This window comes from Chelon labrosus (genome assembly GCF_963514085.1).
Source record: "Chelon labrosus genome assembly, chromosome: 2".
NCBI classification, from domain to species: Eukaryota; Metazoa; Chordata; class Actinopteri; order Mugiliformes; family Mugilidae; genus Chelon; species Chelon labrosus.
In genome coordinates, this window is record NC_140338.1 from 30,035,353 (window position 1) to 30,055,086 (window position 19,734).

General features: G+C 41.8%; 1 protein-coding gene across 1 annotated transcript; it reads left to right on the plus strand.

Annotated features, from left to right (window-relative positions):
- Positions 1 to 9,682: 9,682 nt before the first annotated feature.
- LOC311494947 (ecto-ADP-ribosyltransferase 4-like) lies at positions 9,683 to 10,504 on the plus strand (the record flags this gene model as incomplete). The annotated part of the gene is made up of 1 exon (XM_084554229.1): positions 9,683 to 10,504. One exon carries the CDS (start codon positions 9,683 to 9,685, stop codon positions 10,502 to 10,504), a length of 822 nt encoding a protein of 273 aa, XP_084410355.1.
- Between the last annotated feature and the right edge of the window lie 9,230 nt (positions 10,505 to 19,734).

Below are 19,734 nucleotides of genomic sequence, written 5' to 3' on the forward strand. Positions count from 1 at the left end.
ACCTTCCATCCATTCTGCTCTACATCTGCTGCTAACTCTGCATACTTAGCTCTCTTACGCTCGTTAGCCTCCTCGACTCTATCTTCCCACGGGACAGTCAGCTCTATGAAATAGACTACTTTCTCTGGCTCAGACCACAACAGCAGATCTGGCCGTAGTCGGGTGCTAGCTATCTCAGTTGGAATAACCAGTTGTCCTCTTCTCCCAGGCTCCTCCTACTCTTAGCTGTCCCGTGTTATGCCTGATGCCTGCTGGTCTAGCCTTTTCTCCCTCCCGTACAAACTTAATACATCTATTCTCTCTGTTAACGACCATGGAATTTACATTCATCTGTTTTTCCTCAATTACAGCTGCTAAGTGGGCTAGTGGGCAGGCAGCATCCTCACCTACCCACTGGTTTAGGTTCTGGGGAGTTGGCAGCACATCATAAGTAGCCCCTATCATAAACCTAATCCTGCTAGCCTCCATGCTCCAAAGCTCTCTCCACTTCAACTTCCTTTTCTCCACACTCTCCCAGTTCACCCATTGACCCTGCTTAGCCTGCGACACTGCCTTAGTGCATCTTACTGCTTCCTCTTGTTTCTGTACCTCTTCCACTACCATCTTTCTCCTTTCTACTGCTGATGCCGTGCTGATGGACTGGAAGTGACACCTTCATTTCAGTTGAGTCTAGCGTAGTGCCAAGGACCTCCAGGCACTTGACTTGGATTATTATTTCATTTTTTGACACAGAAATGACGAAAGCTGAAAGCATGTCATAGGTGTACCACTGTACGGTAACATCCACATTCAATATGGACGTTCATTTGTATATAATTTCATACCCTACATCATTAACAAGGAAATGTTATTTAATAATATAATGTGATTTTTGCCAGACGCAGTCAGTTTTAGTTTGAGCACATTAAAGAAACTGGATTGTGTGCAGGTTTCTGTGATGTGTCATTTCCATGCATCCATCTATCCATTCACCCGTCTTCCTCCCTATACGTAGTAGCATTGCAGGGATTCGCTTGAAGCCAACAGGATCATGTCATCTGTTAAAAGCAGACAAATGACTGTGACGTTTTCATAGTAGACACAGTCATCACCCCAGCTTCGCACTGATTTCCAGGCTATGAATGTCATAAACAGAAGTAAAGACAAGGGGCAGTCGTGGCAGAAACTCTCCAAGGATGAAGAGCTGATCCGTTGGTCCATGTCCTGAATGGAACCCACATTGCTCCTCCTGGTACACACGTTTCAGAGGCAGCTGAGTGTAACCCACATGGGTTTTAGTGCAGTTCCCTGCCCAACCAGGGGGTGGCGCGTGTGCTATGAGGAAAATCCTCAGCCTGTGTTCACTCTCTTTTCGGGTGAAGGGAATATGCACTCTTCAATCGGGTAGGGAATATGCACTCTTCAAACCAGAAATTCACAACAATTTCTCTGGAACAGACTGTTAACATGTTGTTCGGTTGTCAGGGTGAAACATTGTGTGAAGATTCGAGTGGAATGAGACGCCTCTGTTAGCGGGCCTTAGCTCCGGTAAGAAATGCTAATGCAGGCGCTATGTTGGCTGTATTGACTCCTTGAAGTGATCGTATTGGTCTTTATTCAATAAAAACCAATCGGAGCTATTATACTGTTACCAAAAGTAAAAGAGACTACACAGACACAGATCATTTTAAGTTGTGATAAATGAGTGCAAAAAGATCGCTAATTACGTTAGTAAGCCTATCGAGCTAATCGCGCTAGCCGCGAGCTAATTTTGCATTGTCATGCTAATGTACCAACTCCACTCTCATCTCTCCGACAATAACCTTTATGAACAGTTCCAATCCGGTTTTCGTCCCCATCACAGCACTGAAACAGCTCTACTCAAAATAACCAACGACCTCCTCCTGGCAGCAGACTCTGGACTCCTATCTATTCTCATCCTCCTTGACCTTACCGCAGCTTTCGACACTATCTCCCACTCCATTCTTCTCCATAGACTGGCATCCATTGGACTATCTGGCACACCCCTGGACTGGTTTCACTCTTACCTCACTGGCCGAACTCAATTCATTCAACTAAAAACTTTTGCATCCCAGCCATCTCCCATCTCCTCTGGTGTACCACAAGGTTCTGTCCTCGGTCCAGTCCTCTTCATCATTTACCTCCTCCCCCATGGTCACATATTCCATAAATACAATATTCACTTTCACTGCTATGCGGACGACACCCAGCTCTACCTTTCCTCTAACCCCACCTCCATCTTCCCTCCCACCTCCCTCTGTGACTGCCTCCATGAAATCAAGACTTGGTTCTCCTCCAACTTTCTCAAACTGAACAGTGACAAAACTGAGGTTCTTCTCACTGGTTCTAAATCCACCCTCTCCAGAGCTAACAGTTTCACCATCACCATTGACAACTCCTCTGTCTCCGCCTCCCCTCAAGTCAAAAGTTTGGGTGTCGTCCTGGACGGCACTCTGTCTTTCTACTCTCACATTAATAACATTACCCGGTCTGCATATTTCCATCTCCGCAATATCAACCGTCTCCGCCCGTCCCTCACCGCCGACAACACCGCCATCCTGGTCCATTCCCTCGTCACCTCCCGCCTGGATTACTGCAACTCACTTCTCACTGGTCTCCCCCTCAAGTCCCTCCATAAACTACAGCTTGTGCAAAATGCTGCTGCCCGGATTATCACCAGGACCCCTTCTTCTCATCACATCACCCCTGTTCTCCAGCAGCTTCACTGGCTTCCCATCACCCACCGCATCACCTATAAAATCCTGCTCTTAACATTCAAAGCCCTCCACAACCTCGCCCCTCCTTATCTGACAGAACTTCTCCACGTCAACACACCCAGCCAGACTCTTAGATCATCTTCATCCATCAGCCTCACCATCCCTCCTGCCCGCATGACCACCATGGGGTCCAGAGCCTTCAGCCATTCCGCCCCCCGCCTCTGGAATTCCCTTCCACCCAACATCCGCAACATTGACACTTTGGCAATTTTCAAATCCCATCTCAAAACCCACCTTTTTCTCCAATCATACCCTCCTTGACTGTCACTCTCTCCAGATTTTTAATTTTTAAACCAAATCTTTTATATTTTTATCGTATCTTTTAGTGTATTATAGTTTGTTAAATGCTTTTGATGTCTGTTATGTATTTTAAACCCTGTTTTACCTGTACGGTGACCTTGGGTGTTTTGAAAGGCGCCTATAAATAAAATGTATTATTATTATTATTATTTTTAAAATATGTTTGAAATGAATACATAAGTGCTGTGTAGTTCATCTTAAAAAAGGTGAATATATTAAAGGATATATGTTTGATTAAAAATATGTTATATTTACAGTGTGGTTAAAAAGCATAAATAGATTTAAGATGTTAAAAATGTAAATAGTGAGTTTTAGATACATTCTATGATTTAAATGTTGTGAAATAAGAGTACATGATTTATTGCTCACTGGCACTAAAGTATCTTGTGTGATGTGATGTGTGTCTATTCATTTTATAATGATTAGATTGTTGTATATCCTTGATAGTTGATATACTTGAAGAGAAAGTTTGAATGATAGTAATGAGTTAAGGAGATCGATAGAGAGAAAAAGACTGTGACTTATGCACTCTCCGCTGTGTGCATAGATTGGTTTTTTACCCAGACCGAGTCGATCGGGACCTGAACTTGGTGTTCAGTGGCGAGCCAGTTTACAGTGAAAGTTTGACTGTGGAGGAACCAGCAATGCGGTGTGGCCAGCCGCAGGACCCATCTGCAGAACACAGCATCGTCGATTTCCCTCTTCACTCACAGACAGATAAGATTGACACTCAAAAAAAAATCTACCCGGGTAGTTCGAACACAGACATTACAAGAACACACACACTCATACACAAGAGACCTTTGCTTCTTTCCGTAAAGGAGAAGTGCACGTTGGACATTGAACTTTACTCTTTATTTTCGGAAGAAACCTCCAGAGAGGACACTATTATTTAAAGTTTATTTTATTTTAGTTTGGGCCCATTTATTGTGCAGATGTGCACACTAGAAAGCCGGCTTAGGTAGGCAGGGTCTGTGATTTAATGTTTATGATTTTTTGTACAACTAAATTCAAACCATCCAGTTGTGTGTGTGTGTGTGGTATCTCTGCTGATACATGCCGCGGATCCTTAAAAAGTCTTAAAGGGCATTGAATTCATCAATCTAAAAACAAGGCCTTAATTGGTATTAAAATGTCTTAAATCAATCTTTCAGAGGTCTTAAAAATGTTAACACATGGTAAGTAGGATTTTATGATTGTAATTAGTCTCAAATAAATCAAAATAACTGGTAACATTTATTTTTTTTAATAATTTACCGAATGCCTCTCGCCGTAACGTCACGGAATCACGATAGCGGAACTAAAGAGCAGCGATGTGTTTACGGCCGGGATCAGAGAAGATGCACATCGTTCCCTGGGCATGGGCAAGTATAAATTTAATGAAAACTGGCTGTCCAGCAAAGATTTTTCATGGCTGAAACCGGTACCGGGCAATGTGTTCGAGGCACGATGTATTTTGTGCAAAAAAGTTTTCAAACTCGGCACGATGGGGATAAAGGCAGTGGAGTCGCATATGCACAGTGTGCAACACAAAGCCTTAGAATCAAGTTGCCAACAAACAGCAGGTATTTCGCAGTTTTGCACAACTCTCGTCTCTACCATGCCTCCACCCCCATCTCCCGTACCAACAACAGGGACAGGATCACCACATCTCCGGACAATGTTCGGCTGCACGCCCACACAGAAAGCAGAGGTACTGTGGTGTCTGAACACCGTGACGAAACATCAATCCTACAAGTCAAATGATGGACTCGGAGACTTGTTCCGTGCAATGTTTCCAGACTCTGATATTGCCCACTCGTTTGCATGCGGTTCCGACAAGACGGCCTACATCAGCAAGTTTGGAATAGCCCCGTACATTTCAGAGCAACTTGTTGCAGATGCTAACAAAGATGCGTTCGTCTTAATGTTTGATGAGAGCCTCAACCGGACCACGAAAACAAAACAACTGGATCTGCATGTCCGCTATTGGTGCGAAGGTCATGTCCAGTCCAGATATTCGGGATCGCAGTTCATGGGACATGGAACAGCCCACGATTTACTACACCATTTCAAAGTAAGTAGGCGGCACAAATAGATTATTGTGGGAGTAGAAAATTAGAAACATCATTCTGCCTACCTCATGCATGTAAATGTGGCGACCAAAACTTTCAATATAATGCAGTCCAGTTCAACACCACTGCAAATTATAACATCAGTAATAAAATCTTTATGACAGTGTCAATCAAAAGTGAACATTATTATATTTATAAAGGTAATAGTTATGGCAGAGCTGTTGTATTAGATCACATTATATTATACAAGTGTTCTGAATGAAGTGGCCAGCGAGTTTATATTGTACGGTTTTAAGCTTTGACTTGTTAAGGTGTCAATTTATATTATTATTGATACATTTTCTGTGTCAGCCTTCCATCCATTATAAAGATAATATGCTATATGACAGTTTTTTAGTCTTTACTGGATTAATCCAGCATGATGTATATTTTTTATATGCTTCATGTGCTTCATCATTGTTTATTCTCAGGAAGGTGCCAAGGACCTGGATAGGCGTAAGCTGTTGTCTGTCTCCATGGACGGACCAAACGTTAATTGAAAAGTTCCTGGACGTCAACACACAAGAACAGGCAGAGCAGTATGGGGGCGCTCAACTGATTGTGGTTGGAAGCTGTGGCCTCCACACCTTACATAACGCTTGCAAAGGCGGCTTCGTCATGTGGCAACTGGAAAAGGTTCTGAGGGCCATGCACACACTCTTCCATAATACACCTGCAAGAAGAGAGGACTTCACGGTTCTTACCAAAACCACACAATTTCCACTGCCATTCTGTGGCCACCGGTGGCTTGAGAACCTACCAGCTGTGGAGAGGGCTTTAGAGGTATGGCCTTCAGTGACCATGTATGTGGATGCAGTCAGGACAAAGAGGCTACCAAATCCAGGAACCTCATCTTTTGACACCCTTGAAGCAGCTCAGAAAGATCCTCTCATCATGGCAAAACTGTACTTCTACATGTCTGTCATCAGGACCTTCAGCCCCTTCCTGAGCACATACCAGACAGATGAGCCAATGATGCCATTCCTTGTGAACGATTTGGCAGAATTGATGATGGTAATAGCATTGTTTATATTTCTGATTTTATACATATATACATGATATGACAGTTATATTATATAATGCTGAAAAAATCTGAAAGAAGAAAGCAAAGAAGCAAAGCAGTTTTGACATTGCCAGGTCAATATGGTTGTAATTATTTGGGTTACATTTTGAGTTTCATGAAGAGGGAGGTCCTTCAGGACATCAGTCCACTCCAGTTAGCCAGACTGGATGTTGGTGACAAAAAGAATTGAGTCCACCCTAAAGAAGTGAACATTGGCTTGGGTGCAGAATCAACCCTGAAGGTAGTGTATCAAGCTATTTTTTTAAATATTACCAAAATCCAGAAAATGGATTTACTAGTTGTTACATAAGTCACTCTCATTATCCCTGTCAGGAACTCCAAAGACAGAAAAAGATAGGAGAACTCACAGTCCTAGAGTTTAAGAGGGACTGCATCAAGGTGATGTCGACTATCCTTCAGAAAGTGCAGGACAAGAGCCCCTTAAAATATCCCACTGTGAGGCAGCTGAGCTGTTTGGACCCTAGAAAGATGTATTCTGATCCAGACTGGTGCCAGGGCAAGATGAGGAATCTCGTCCAGAGGTTTCTGCACAATAAGCAGTTGTCAGGAGGTGTCTCAGCCGGTATGAGAGAATAGAGCAGTTTAAGTTTTCTTTCTGCGTTCATTACAATATCTGTCTCTAAATGTAAAAGAAACTAAGAGTGATGTAAATAGCACTTTAACAAGTAGGTATCCAGAAAGAGCATATTATTACGATGGATTTGCCTGGTTCTTATCTAGCACTTAGTTTGACTAAAATAAAGTGTTTGCATTTTTTCATTGATTTTTGCCTGTGTATTTGTATTGTTTCTTGCAGGTGACGTGATTACACAGCAGTTTTGTGATTTCTTATCCGTTGAGGCTAGAAATGACACCTTCCACTACTACCGACCCTCTGAGACAAGGGTGGATGTCTTCCTCCATCATGCTTTCCAGAGCAAATGCTACTCTGAGCTATGGGAGTTTTGTAAGAAGCTGCTTCTCCTATCGCACGGCCAGGCAACAGTGGAGAGAGGCTTCTCAATAAACAAAGAGGTTGAAACTTGCAACATGCAAGAAGAAACAATGGTCACCCAGCGACTGATCTGTGACAGATCTGTCACAGTTTGTGGGGGTGTCCTTAAGGTCCCCATCACTAAGGAGCTGCTGTCCTCAGTTGCATCAGTTAGGTCAAGGTACAGGATGTACCTAGATGAGGAAAAGCAAAAGAAAATGACTGAAATTGCAACACAGAACCAAAGGGCAGCTGCAGGGTGCATTGAGGAACTTAAGAAGAAGAAAAAATGTCTGTCTGAGGTGGCAAAAGTTCTGCTGGATGATGCCGATCAGCTCGCCACACAAGCTGAGGGAAAGGCTGGCAACCTGATGGCACAGCTTATCACCAAATCAAACACGCTAAGGAAGCGATACAAAGAAAAAATGCAACAGGTGGAGGAGGAACTGAAGAAAGCCTGCAGTTCCATGCCATAGCTGCGAAGAAGAGTTTAAGACAATGGTTATACTGTGGTTCTTGCAAGCATGTTGTTTTATGATGCTTGACTAGTAAAAGCTTCATGAATGCAGTAGAATAGCTATTTGTATATCTTATATCTCATATATATATATGTTATCTGCCAGTTCTGCCTTTTTACTGAGGAGTCATGATTTATATATCCTAATATGTATTGTTTTCCGTGTCTTCACGTCTGGAAAGTGTTATGTTTTTCAAACTTTGAAAGTTTTTCACTGGACCAAAAAGTCATGTTTTATGTTAAAATAAACATTTGGTTAAAAGCGTTGTTTTTTTTTCCATTTGTATTTATTGTGAAGTTGGTCTTAAATTTCACTTCAAGTGGCATTAAGAAAGTCTTAAAAAGTCTTGAATTTAACTTGCCTTAAGCTGTAGGAACCCTGTTTTACTACTCATCTGAGTAGCTTCTTCAGTTCTGATTTTAGCCAAAATAAATAATTACAAAGAGTTTTTCTTAACTACGACAAACCAAGACTGTTTTCTTTTCCCTCTTGTATGGCCTTTAAAACTGAGACTACTGCTTACTTTGAGTAGCCCTGTTTGTTTGAGCCACCTGCATACACTGCTAGGTGAGAAGAATTAGCTTGAATAATTAATAAATTCAATCATCGATGGACATTCAGGTAACATTGTTTAGATGGTCTAATTGAGCGGTCAGATGGCGACTCACTGTAGGTGTCATTTTATTTCAGATGAATTCATATCAGAACTGTCATTTCTGTTGAATATAAACTGAAGTTCCTTAGCAATGATACAGCATACCAATAACCACAATCCTAATTTGTTTATGTTTCTGTGCTTGTGTTTGTGTGTGTGTGAGTGACTCAACTGTTATGTGGCGGAGTATATAAGTCCTGGAAGCCTGTCTGTCTGGTCAAAACCTCTTATCTGAGCTCAACAATTTGGAATCCAAAAAACCTGGTAAGTTGATCTTTTAATTGGTTGAACAGAAACCAGTCTATGTAAGTGTATTTTCTCTCTCAAACAACTTTTGTGTTTGTCATGTGTGTGTATGTGTACAAATTCAGAAGCCATCTGAAGCCTAAGTGCTGCGATGAAGGGTACCATGCTGGCTGTTGCTCCACTGTGTTTGCTCTTCTGTTGGATTCTTCCCATAGGCTCCGATGCGGTGAGTGGGCCATTCCAGCTAAGGAAATCTAGGCTGTGGGGAAATCTATGAACTTCTTATTCAGAAACCAGCTAATATCTATTCAATGCACTCATCTTCTCAAAAAGTATGTCAAAAAGTTTCATGAGATCTAATTTGTGTCAGTCACACACTGATTCAAAATACAGGTCCTTCAAGCTAATAAATTAGCATACTACCAGCATACTACTTTGTGGGTTGATCCATTCTCCTTGAAACAATTTAATGTTATCACTGAACCTTTCTGCAACCCAGGCCCAAATCTGTCCAGTTGCTCCCTCCCTCAAATTTCTGTCAGAACTTCTGCTTTTGAGTTAGGGGAAGTGAGTATGCACACGTAGTGGTGTCACCAGCATTCTTAATCTCCTGAAATCTCCTGATTACATAAAACTGAGCAATATGGGTTGAGTAAACAATAGTAATTACAAATAAATATAGGGCAGCACAGTGGCGAGGTGGTTAGCACTGATGCCTCACAGCAAAAAGGTCCCGGAGGCCGACTGGACCCCCCCCCCCCCCCCCCCCCCCCCCCCCCCCAAGGAACGAGCGGTTACAGAAGATGAATGACTGAATGAATGAATATAAATAAATATAATATTGAGCCAATTACATGTATTTGTATGTACAATATTGAAGTTAAACAATGTAGGGTTGTCCAGTGTCTGACTGGATTTTATAGCATTATTCTTTTTACTTCACATCTTCCACCACTACAGAATGGTATGAATTGCACCTGGTGTTATGTCCTTCTTTCAAAGCTTTTTCTTTCTCCTCTTCTAGATCAAACTGGACATGGTTAAAGATGCTGTGGATGACATGTACTGCAACTGCAATGCAATGATGGCAAAAACTGTCAAGGACCAGTACTTTAAAAAAGAGAACAGACCCAACAATATATTTGGAGAAGCCTGGAAAAAAGCAGAACGCTGTGCAAATAACGCCCTAAAAAATAAAGACGAAATAGATCAGGCATTAACTAAGGATCACATGCTAGCAATCTGTGCTTATACAGCTGTATATCCAGATATTTATGGTGAATTCAATAAAGCTGTCAGGACAAACAGAACTATATATGGCACCTCCTTTCCATACCACTCCTTACATTTCTGGCTGACATCTGCTGTACAGATCCTCAATAACAATACAAAATGTCAGAATACTTACCGCAGAACCAAAGATGTGTTTACTGGCTCCGTCAACCAAATAATCCGCTTTGGTTCTTTTGCCTCCTCCTCATTATTAGCAAACTTGACACATTTTGGTAACAAGACCTGCTTTAAGATTAAGACCTGCCTAGGTGGTTACTTGAAACATTATTCAGACGTCAAAGCTGAACAAGAGGTGCTCATCCCTCCCTATGAGGTGTTCAAAATAACTAATGAAACCAAAGGTACCGACAATCTAGCGGACTGTGAGGTTGTCTATTTCTTAGAGAGTGCAGGACTGGAGAGCAATCTAAACTGCTATGCTGCAAGAAATTCCAAACGCTCAAAGCTGTCTGTTTTGTGGAACAAACTGAAAGGTGGCAGCTACTCATTGTTCTCTAACATGTGGAACAAAATGAAAATGAAATTGGGAAAAAAACCTGCACAGCAAACCAACAAATGCTTCTAATATCTGAGCTCATTACAATATTTCCATTATTGCTTCCCTTTCCATCTTTTAATTAATGCTTTTGATTAAATGATTGATGTTTGAAATGAATGCTTTGCTTGGAAATGATCTGAATGAAAACAATAAATTTGTTAAACAGCTAAATCTGTTTTGTTTTCTTTGTTGAGTAGTAAGTACACCATTTTCCAACAATCCATAAAGTACATAGGTAGACGTGGATGTCTTGTGCTGTCTTATAATGATGGGTGTTCTTTGAATAAGACTTTACAGCCTGAATTAGCCTTTACTAGCAAGTAAAGTCTGCTATGTCCAGTCTGTGTGCAAAAGCACTGGAAAAACACACTAATGGGTGTTTCTATAATATCTACATGTATCAGTGAGGATTAGTTAAATAAGGAAAACAGTGCTGTACACTGCAGTTCAACGGTAGCACACACTACAGCATTCAAAATGACCATACAATTCTACTGACACCTCACCAAAACAGACCCTATAAAAACTGGACATTATGAGCCTGTAGAGCTCCAGGGATAACCTCCATCATTAACGAGAAAGCAGTAACAAAACAGACATGTTATGTTAACTGGTCATACTAAATAGGCCATTGGTGTGTGTGTGAGGGTGAACAGTTGTTATCTCTCTGTAGAAGTTGTGTGACTACTTGACAAGTATTACCAATAGGGTTGCCAACTGTTCCTTGAAAAACGGAATTGTCCCATATTTAGAAGCAAAAGTACACGTCCCGTATTGAGCTGAAACGGGATGTACTTTGTCCCGTATTACCATGAGAATCAAAAATAGTGAGTAAAATGTCAATGGAATTAATGAATTACAGGGCGCTTTATGTGAAAATTTACTGTAAACTTATTCCCAGGCCGTCTCCTGCTCTGTGACCAATGAGATGACAGCGGGAATCCTGCTCATCTCATTGGTCGAGGTAAAGTTGCTTGCGAAGAAGATACCGGAAGACAACAAAGCAAACAACTTTTCCTCACACTTTCTGTTTGCACTTTTCTTATTGCACTATTACAAGAGGAATGTTCAGCTTTCTATTGTTTTTTATTAATTTATACAGTTTTAAGTTAAGCAGGACAGGTTTCTGTTTAAGAGAGATTTATTTTGCTCTGTTAATTTTGTTGTTGGTATTAAAAAATTGTTGAACAATAATTTGTGTTCCATGTGTTCATATCACTCAAAATTATGCATCTAATTCAATTCAGGTTTGAGTCAAATAGTTAAAAAATCGTTTCACATACACAAAAAAGGGCTAAAATTCAATTCACCACGTCGGGAAGGGTAAAGGCAATCGAGTTGGCCTGCCCTGCCAATGAGGTGTTTTTCAGGGAGTTGGCAACCCTACTTCTGTGGCAGTGTTTAAAACCAACTGGAGGCAGATAAGTGTGTTGAGGTTGAGAGAATGTGGTTAATTGCTTATTATTGTGGAAAAAGAAGTCTGTCTGTCGGCAACAGGTACATTTGAGTTTTACAGAAGTAATTCAATAATTTTCTTGAAACATTATTGGAATGTAATTCAATTCATTATTTGTGTACACTATGTGGTGAAAAATACTTAAAAAACATCTCAAGTAATTCATTCATTCATTCATCTTCTGTACCCCCTTGTTCCTGTTAAGGGTCGCGGTCTGCTGGAGCTTATCCCAGCTGTCATTGGGCGAGAGGTGGGGTGGGCGCAGGGCTAACACAGAGAGACAGACAACCATTCACACTCACACCTACGGTCAATTTAGAATCCAGTTAACCTAATGAGCATGTCTTTGGACGGTGGGAGGAAGCTGGAGGGAAGAGAACCCACGCAGGCACAGGGAGTGTATGTATAGTTGTATATTGTAATTTATTGTGATTAAGATTACACATATTTGGCTCCAAGAAGGCTGTAGAGTCTGTAGAATCTCCCTCTTTTTTCATAGCCCAATGTTGGCAGGTATGATATATATACATACATATACATATATATATATATATACACACACACACACATATATATATATATAGAGAGAGAGTCATATATGTGGCAACACGAGGGATGGGAGGAGGAATACGTTACCAAGTTGCTGGTAAATAGCAATCTTAGTCAACCAGAACAAGCTGGACAACGCCACCTTGGGAGTTTCGCCCAAGGAAATAGTTAAATCTACAAACTAACCTAAATAAAGGCACTCAGGTTCGCTCTACAGTGAGGCAGGAGACGTGTTTCCAGATAATGAAAAATCTATACTTTATTACATTATAAAAACAGTAAAACACCGGCATACAGGGGTGTACGGAAAGGGGGAGGGCCCCTTCAGTACTGAGGCTTACCGGCAGGGAATTTGGTCGACGAGGGTGTGAGGGATCCAACGAAAAAATAAGGTCACCCCAGTCACACGTGACAGTCACACACACACGCACACTTTGGTGAAGGGAAAAACCAGGACCAGGGGACGCACAGCACACCAAAAAGGGAAGCCACCACCCGCGACACCAGGACCGCCACCGTCGGCTCTCAGCAACTGAAGGGGGAAAAGGGAAATAAAATTAATGGGATTGCACTCAAAAATAATCATTAATAGAATCAAACAACCCAATAAACAAAACAAACTCAAACTAAACAAAACTTTTAAGGTTGGCAGCTAAAAAGGTACAAATTAACCAAGAATCCGAATAAACAAATATAAACTGCCAAAAACAGGTTAACAAAATAAATCAAAATCGCACAAATCAATTAATATAAAAGAGCCAAAAGTTCACAGGAATCATTAATGAAATCAAATAAATTAGTTCCTGTGGTTAGTAATTTAACATAACAAAACTTAACCAAAACAAAGCATCACTGTCTTAACATACTCAAAACAAAAGAACAAAACAAAAACAGAATCAAGCAAAATAAAGAGAAGGCGAACTCCAAAGGTCACATACACACACACACATAGACTTAAGACTACGGCAGTTTGTCTATGACGCCAGCCTAAAATAGAGGTCCGCAGTCAGCGTTAGGGCCAGGCACAGCAACCTCTTGAGTGTAGCCCAGCCTGATGACGCGAAGCAGCAGCTGACGTAGGGCAGAGCAAAGCACGAGTGGAACGAAGCAGAACAAAGCAGCGAAGCAAAACAAAGCAAAGCAGCAGCGGTCCTCAGAGCTGCCTCCGTTATAGAGTACCACTCTAGTATTATTCAATCACCTGAGCGAGAGTCAGTGCAAGCTCGCGCTGTGCAGCAGCAGGAGGAGGACAGTCAAACAGCTCGGGAGAACGGCACGCAAGGCATTACATTAGCCCAAAACGGCAATACAGGAAGCTGCACAGGTAGCAGCGTGGACAGGAAGCGAGGCGACCAGGAAGTGGGCGGTCTCGGAGCCAAAGAGCGAGAGGGAGTCAAGATGGACACAGCCTCCTCTTATAGAGTGCCCCCATGCGGTGATTGGTTAGAAAGCAGAACTGAGCCAGGCAACACACTCGTACCTTAAAAACGGAGATGAGCATCTCATCCTGCTACATATATATACATATATAGCCTCCTCAGAGGGAGAGACGTATGACCCGAGAGACATATGACTGAAGGAAAAACAACCTCCTCAACCTGTCCGTGGAGCAGGACAGAGACAGCATCCTGTCACTGAACAAGCTTCTCTGCCTGACTATGGTGTCATGTAGAGAGTGGTGGACATAGTTCATGATGGACTGGAGTTTGTTCAAGGTCCTTGCATTTGCAACTGACAAATGCAACAGACTCCAGCTCTGCCCCTACCACAGAGTCTGCCTTCTGTGTCACTTTGTCCAGCAGCGAGGTGCCCTATTTCTTAGTGCTGCCTCCCCTGCACACCACAGTGTAGAAGAGGGCACTGGCAACAATAGTCTGGTAGAACACGTCCAGCAGCTTCCAGCAGATATTAAACAACTTTAGCCTCCTGAGGAAATAGAGACAGCTTGGAACTTTTTTAAATACTACATCTATGTTAGCTGACCAGTCCAGTTTGTGCTCCAGATGTAGACCCAGATACTTACAGATCTGAACCACCTCTACACACTCCCCGTTGATGGTTACAGGCTGCAGGTGGTTCGCTCTGCACCATGAGACAAAGTTGTTCACCAGATTCTTCGTACTTCTGCTCTTGTCCATCCCTGATACACCCCACAATTGCAGTGTCATCTGAGAACTTCTGCATATGACATGACTGTGTGTTGTACTTTAAGTCTAAGGTGTACAGGGTGAATAGGACAGTCACCTGTGGTGCTCCAGTGCTGCTGATGATAGTCCTGGACGTGCAGTTCCTCAGCCAGCCTGACATACTGAGGTCTCCCAGTGTCTGTTATCCAGGAAGTGAGTTGTGAGTCTACTCCCATCTCTGTTACCTTGTCCCCCAGTAACAGGGTCTGGGAGGTGTTAAATGCACTGGAAAAGTAAAAAAAAAAAAAAAAAATAACATGATCCTCACAGCAGCATTCCCTTTGTCCAGGTGTGTGAGAGTCCGATGGAGCAGGTAGAGTATGGCGTCCTCCACCCCCACCTTTTCTTGGTACACAAACTGCAGTGGGTCTAGACTAGAGTGTGGCAGACCTATGCCCTGATGTGATGGAGCAGCAGCCACTCCATGGTCTTCATGATGCTATATGCCAGGGCAACCAGTCTGTAGTTATTCATCTCCCTCGATTGTAGCTTCTTAGGGAAAGGGATGATGCAAGATGTCTTCCACTCCAGGGGGACCCTTCCTAAGATGAAGGTTCAGTTTAAATACAAGCAAAAGGGGATCCCCCAACTCAGACGCACAGACTCTTTCATTCAATGTAAATAATATTATACATATCCTTCCAACCTCGCAGTAACAGCCAGCAGTATCACTAGACAATGCCACCATCTCCTGGAATTTTGATGAAACACCAGTCCTGGCAAGTGTAACTTTCTGTAAGAAGATGATTTGGCAAGTCAGTGGAAAGAAAAGTAGAGGAATCAAGTTACTCAGTCATGTTCTGTTGCTTCAGTACCAGAGTCCTGTGTTTTTACTTTACAGTACACCATGGCACCACCCTCCCTGCATCTGTAAAATATCCTTCCAACCTCAGCAGTATGATAAATATTCCACTTTAAGGCATGTTTCTCTTCTCTATTCCCTCCCTGACTTCCTCTCCTCGTCTGTTGAGTCCCCTGATGCTTCTCTGCTCCCCCTCACCATTCACACATTTTGACTCTTCCTCCCCCTCCTTCCTGTTCTCCCAACTCTTCTTTCGTTGGTAGAGTCCATGCTCCGCCACTTCTTTCCCTTCTACATCTCCTTTCTTGTATCTCCTTCCCAAGCGCCATTTGTTACATCACGATCCTCTTTGCTCTATTCTCTCCTTCATTCCTGCTGCTCCTCTCATCCTTCATTTCTTTTACATTTCACCACATCTTCCTCCTTCCTTTGTTCCCTACATCATTTCCTTCCTCTGACTTTCCCTTTCCCTGTTATACAGTATTGTTTCATAAAGTCTTGCTTCTTTTCTTTCGAGCTGTTCTCATTGCTGCTCTTGCTTCCTCCTGGATTTCTCTAACCCTCCCTTCATGCTGCTTCCATCCTTTTTTAAACTTCCCTCAAAGTCATTCCTTCTCCTAAATCACTCCCCCCTTTCTCTGTAATTTAAAGCTGAGTATGCTGAAGTAAATTCATTGAACACTATACCCTCCCTACCCACACACACATACTGTATATAGTACACACACTCTTCCCTTGTTTTATATAAACTCATTCTCTGCTGGGTCAGTAGTTTGCATTCGCTTGCATTCATACTTGACTCTATACCAATACTATACTAATACCTCCATACCAGGCTCTGTCTCTCTTTCTCTCATCTCTGCAAAGACTCCAGTGTAACAAGGTATTGATAACTGCCTTTCTCTTTTTCACTTTTTGTCAACATTCAGACCATCTCACATCTCCTCTCCCTCTGTTTTCCATTTCATCCCTTCCTCCCTGCTGGTCTCCCAACGCAAACCCCTCTCATCATGTTGCTTCCTCTGAGAATTAAAAAAATAAATGAAATCAAAATGCTGGTTGGGCTGAGACATATACAAATATGAATCTACACACACAAACCAAGTTGAAAAGTGTTGAAAACACCTGAAGATGACTCAAGATTGGCCAAATCACTAGACAATGCCACCATCTGCTAGAATGTTGATGAAACACCAATCCTGGTATGTATGACTTTCTGTAAGAAGATGATTTGGCAAGTCAGTGGAAAGAAAAGGAGAGGAATGTACAATCAAGTTACTCAGTCACTTTCTGTTGCTTTTGTACCAGAGTCCTGTGTTTTTACTTTCCATGATATTTGAAGAGAACAATTTTCCTCCTACAGGAAGTCCAAAGATCTCCTGTATAAAATGTCTTTTAAGATTATAAACACGGTAACACCCGGCTCTACCCATGGTATTTATGCTCTTTGAGGAATTTCACAATCACATAGACTGCTAGAAATGAAGAAACAAATAGAATATATCAATATACATGGATTTCTTGGCAATATCACAAGTGTTTGCGCGCGCGGACGGGGCAGAAAGACGTCTTTTCAGAGAATGTTGATAACGGAGGAGGACTGAATCTTTGCGTGTTTCATTTAGTAGTAGTGTAGTTGGCTGCGCTAAAAGAGCCAGTGATGAGTGCCAGATGTTTAATATTCCTAGGGGGAATCATACTTTTGCAAAAAAACGGAGGAGGTTATGGCTTCAGGCCATAAAAAGGGCAGATTGGGGGCCAGATGGTGTTTTGTTTTAGAGCTATCTTAATTCTCTATCTATGAGTTTAAGTTAGCACTGCATGCTCGTCCATGTTCACGTTCATTCATGTTAAAGTTTAACAAAGTTGTAAACAAAAGACGTTGCGTTCAGTAAATCTGTTCGTAGCAGGCTAGCAGCTAGCGCTAGCTAACTGATATCACGTTTGCGAGTGCTAATGTTGTTATAGCATGCCGGTTGGATCATTACTTCGGAGATATCCCCTTTCAACTTAACTACAGGTTGTATTTTAATACTTAAAACACGAAATACGTAAACATTAGCCAACATATCTTAGCAAGTAGCCTGCACGTCAACATATCTTAGCATAACCTGCACGTCAAATGACAAAGAGCTCGAAATCTACAAAAAGGTAAATTCAGCTAAATGTTCAAGATATGTGAGCAAGCCAGGTAAGCTCTGTGACTAAAGAAAAACGAAGGGTTCTTAACTTTAATTTAAAAGTAAAATCGGGCTGTCCGATTGATGCCGCTGTTAAAATTGGCTACGTTTTACATTAGCCGCCTAACTTGATAATTATGGCCATACATATACAGTAACATTGCAAAATTAAAGATGGACAAACAGATCCAACTAAAATCACGTTTTATTGAGTCTGCAGTTGTGCATTTATATACAAACAAAACAAAAAAGCTTCAATACTTCAATACTTAAGACTGTTGTCATAGGGGACCAATAAGTCAGTCTGGCTTTCTGCCCCCTGGATGCGCGTGCACCCAGTAATGTTTGTAAACAGGAAACCCGTCTATATACTCTATATATACAGTAGAGAGGGCTACTACACATTTTTTATAACAATCACCAAGCTCACACTGTGCAACTGAGCTGACTTCTCAAGTGTTGTTGGTAGACATGGTCCTCTGTCTAACCACAACCGCAGCACATTTATTAACCCCTATACTCAAGCGTTCCTCTTCCTCTATACACTATGTCCCTGTATTTAATATTTCAGCAGCTTTCACATTCATCGTGTTCAAATTTATTATTCCTACTAAGTGTGCTTCATAGAACCACTGATAGACATTATTTTTTGTATTTGCTCATGATCCCTTATGCTCGGTAGCTGTAAGGGTTCAAGCCACAGGAAGCTTGAGAAATGAATTAAACTCATACTTGTTCATTTCTTTTCCTGTTCCAGCTCACATTGTGGTTTAAGAACAACTATTCTTGCCACAAGCAGAAGTACGTACAAGCTGGTATTTTTCTAAAGCATTGGATAGCACATCCTGGTGTTTTGCTTTGAATAGATGAACAAGTTTTTGTGTCCATCTAATAAATGTACAGCGGGTCTAACATTCACCAGAGTCACTTATCTCTGGTTTGCTCTCTGTTGACTCTATGATCACCAGCTGACTTACACGTGCTAAGAAAGAGCTAAAGCAGAAAAGCTGCAGTCAGCACAACCAGTTGAACAACCAAATGAAACTGAGTAATGCTTTTCTGTGGGTTTGTCACCAAAAGAAACACCTAGTGATTCCATCTGTCTGCAAACATCGCTCATGGCTGGGTTTAACATAACCACAGATGATGAACCCATATTTGCAACTTATGGTGCCTTTCAGAGTAACATGTTCACTAATAACTCCTGAATGTTTTCTGTTAACTCAATATTTTTTAATGTCAGTCAGCCTAACTCAACAACTGTCCTGTAATTTGATTTAACCTGTTGTAGTTTACACTGGCACTGTGAATCCAGAATGAGCTTTGTGAAGCTTCTTATTCATACTTTTGGTCAAAGTGTTAATGAACAGTGTTGTTTGCCTGTTTTAGACCAAGGTGCTTGAATGCTTAGAGAAACTCACAGTTGTATGCTTTTTTAGACAGTAGCAGACAAAGTTAATAGTTGAGAATTATTTTTACTGATATATGAAGACAACAAAAACTGCAGATTCTTCCTAGTATTGTGTAGGTCTCCCTTGTGTCTCCACACCATTTGTGACTCATCAGAGAATGGACATGGGCCTTCTGAGGGTGTCCTGTGGTGTCTGGTAACAGAATGTTGTTAGTGGGGGCCTTTGGGTCCTATGGGTTGAGGGTGTGTGTGTGTGTGTGTGGGGGGGGGGGGGGGTCTGTGTCAGGCTGCATCCTGCTGGGGATGGCTGCTGCCATCAAGGAGTGTCATTGCTCTATAGGTGGGTGATACAAGTAACATCCACATGAATGCCAGGTCCACATGTTTCCCAGCAGAATATTGAATTGTCACAAGATGGTCAACTTTTCTTCATTGTAAATGCTGGTGTTTCTTCTTAAGACAACCTACCTACATACCATATGTTTCATTTTTTCTGGTGAAGATTAACCTAATTTCCTTTGAGAGGAAACAGCGCCTTCCATCAAAACCACACATACCTGACTGGGTGAACGTTTACAAAGAGTGTGCGTGTGTGGTGGGGGTGGGGGGGATCATGTGATGAGTATATATGTAGAGTCCCAGAAAGCTGACTGCCTGTTGAGTCAAAACTTTT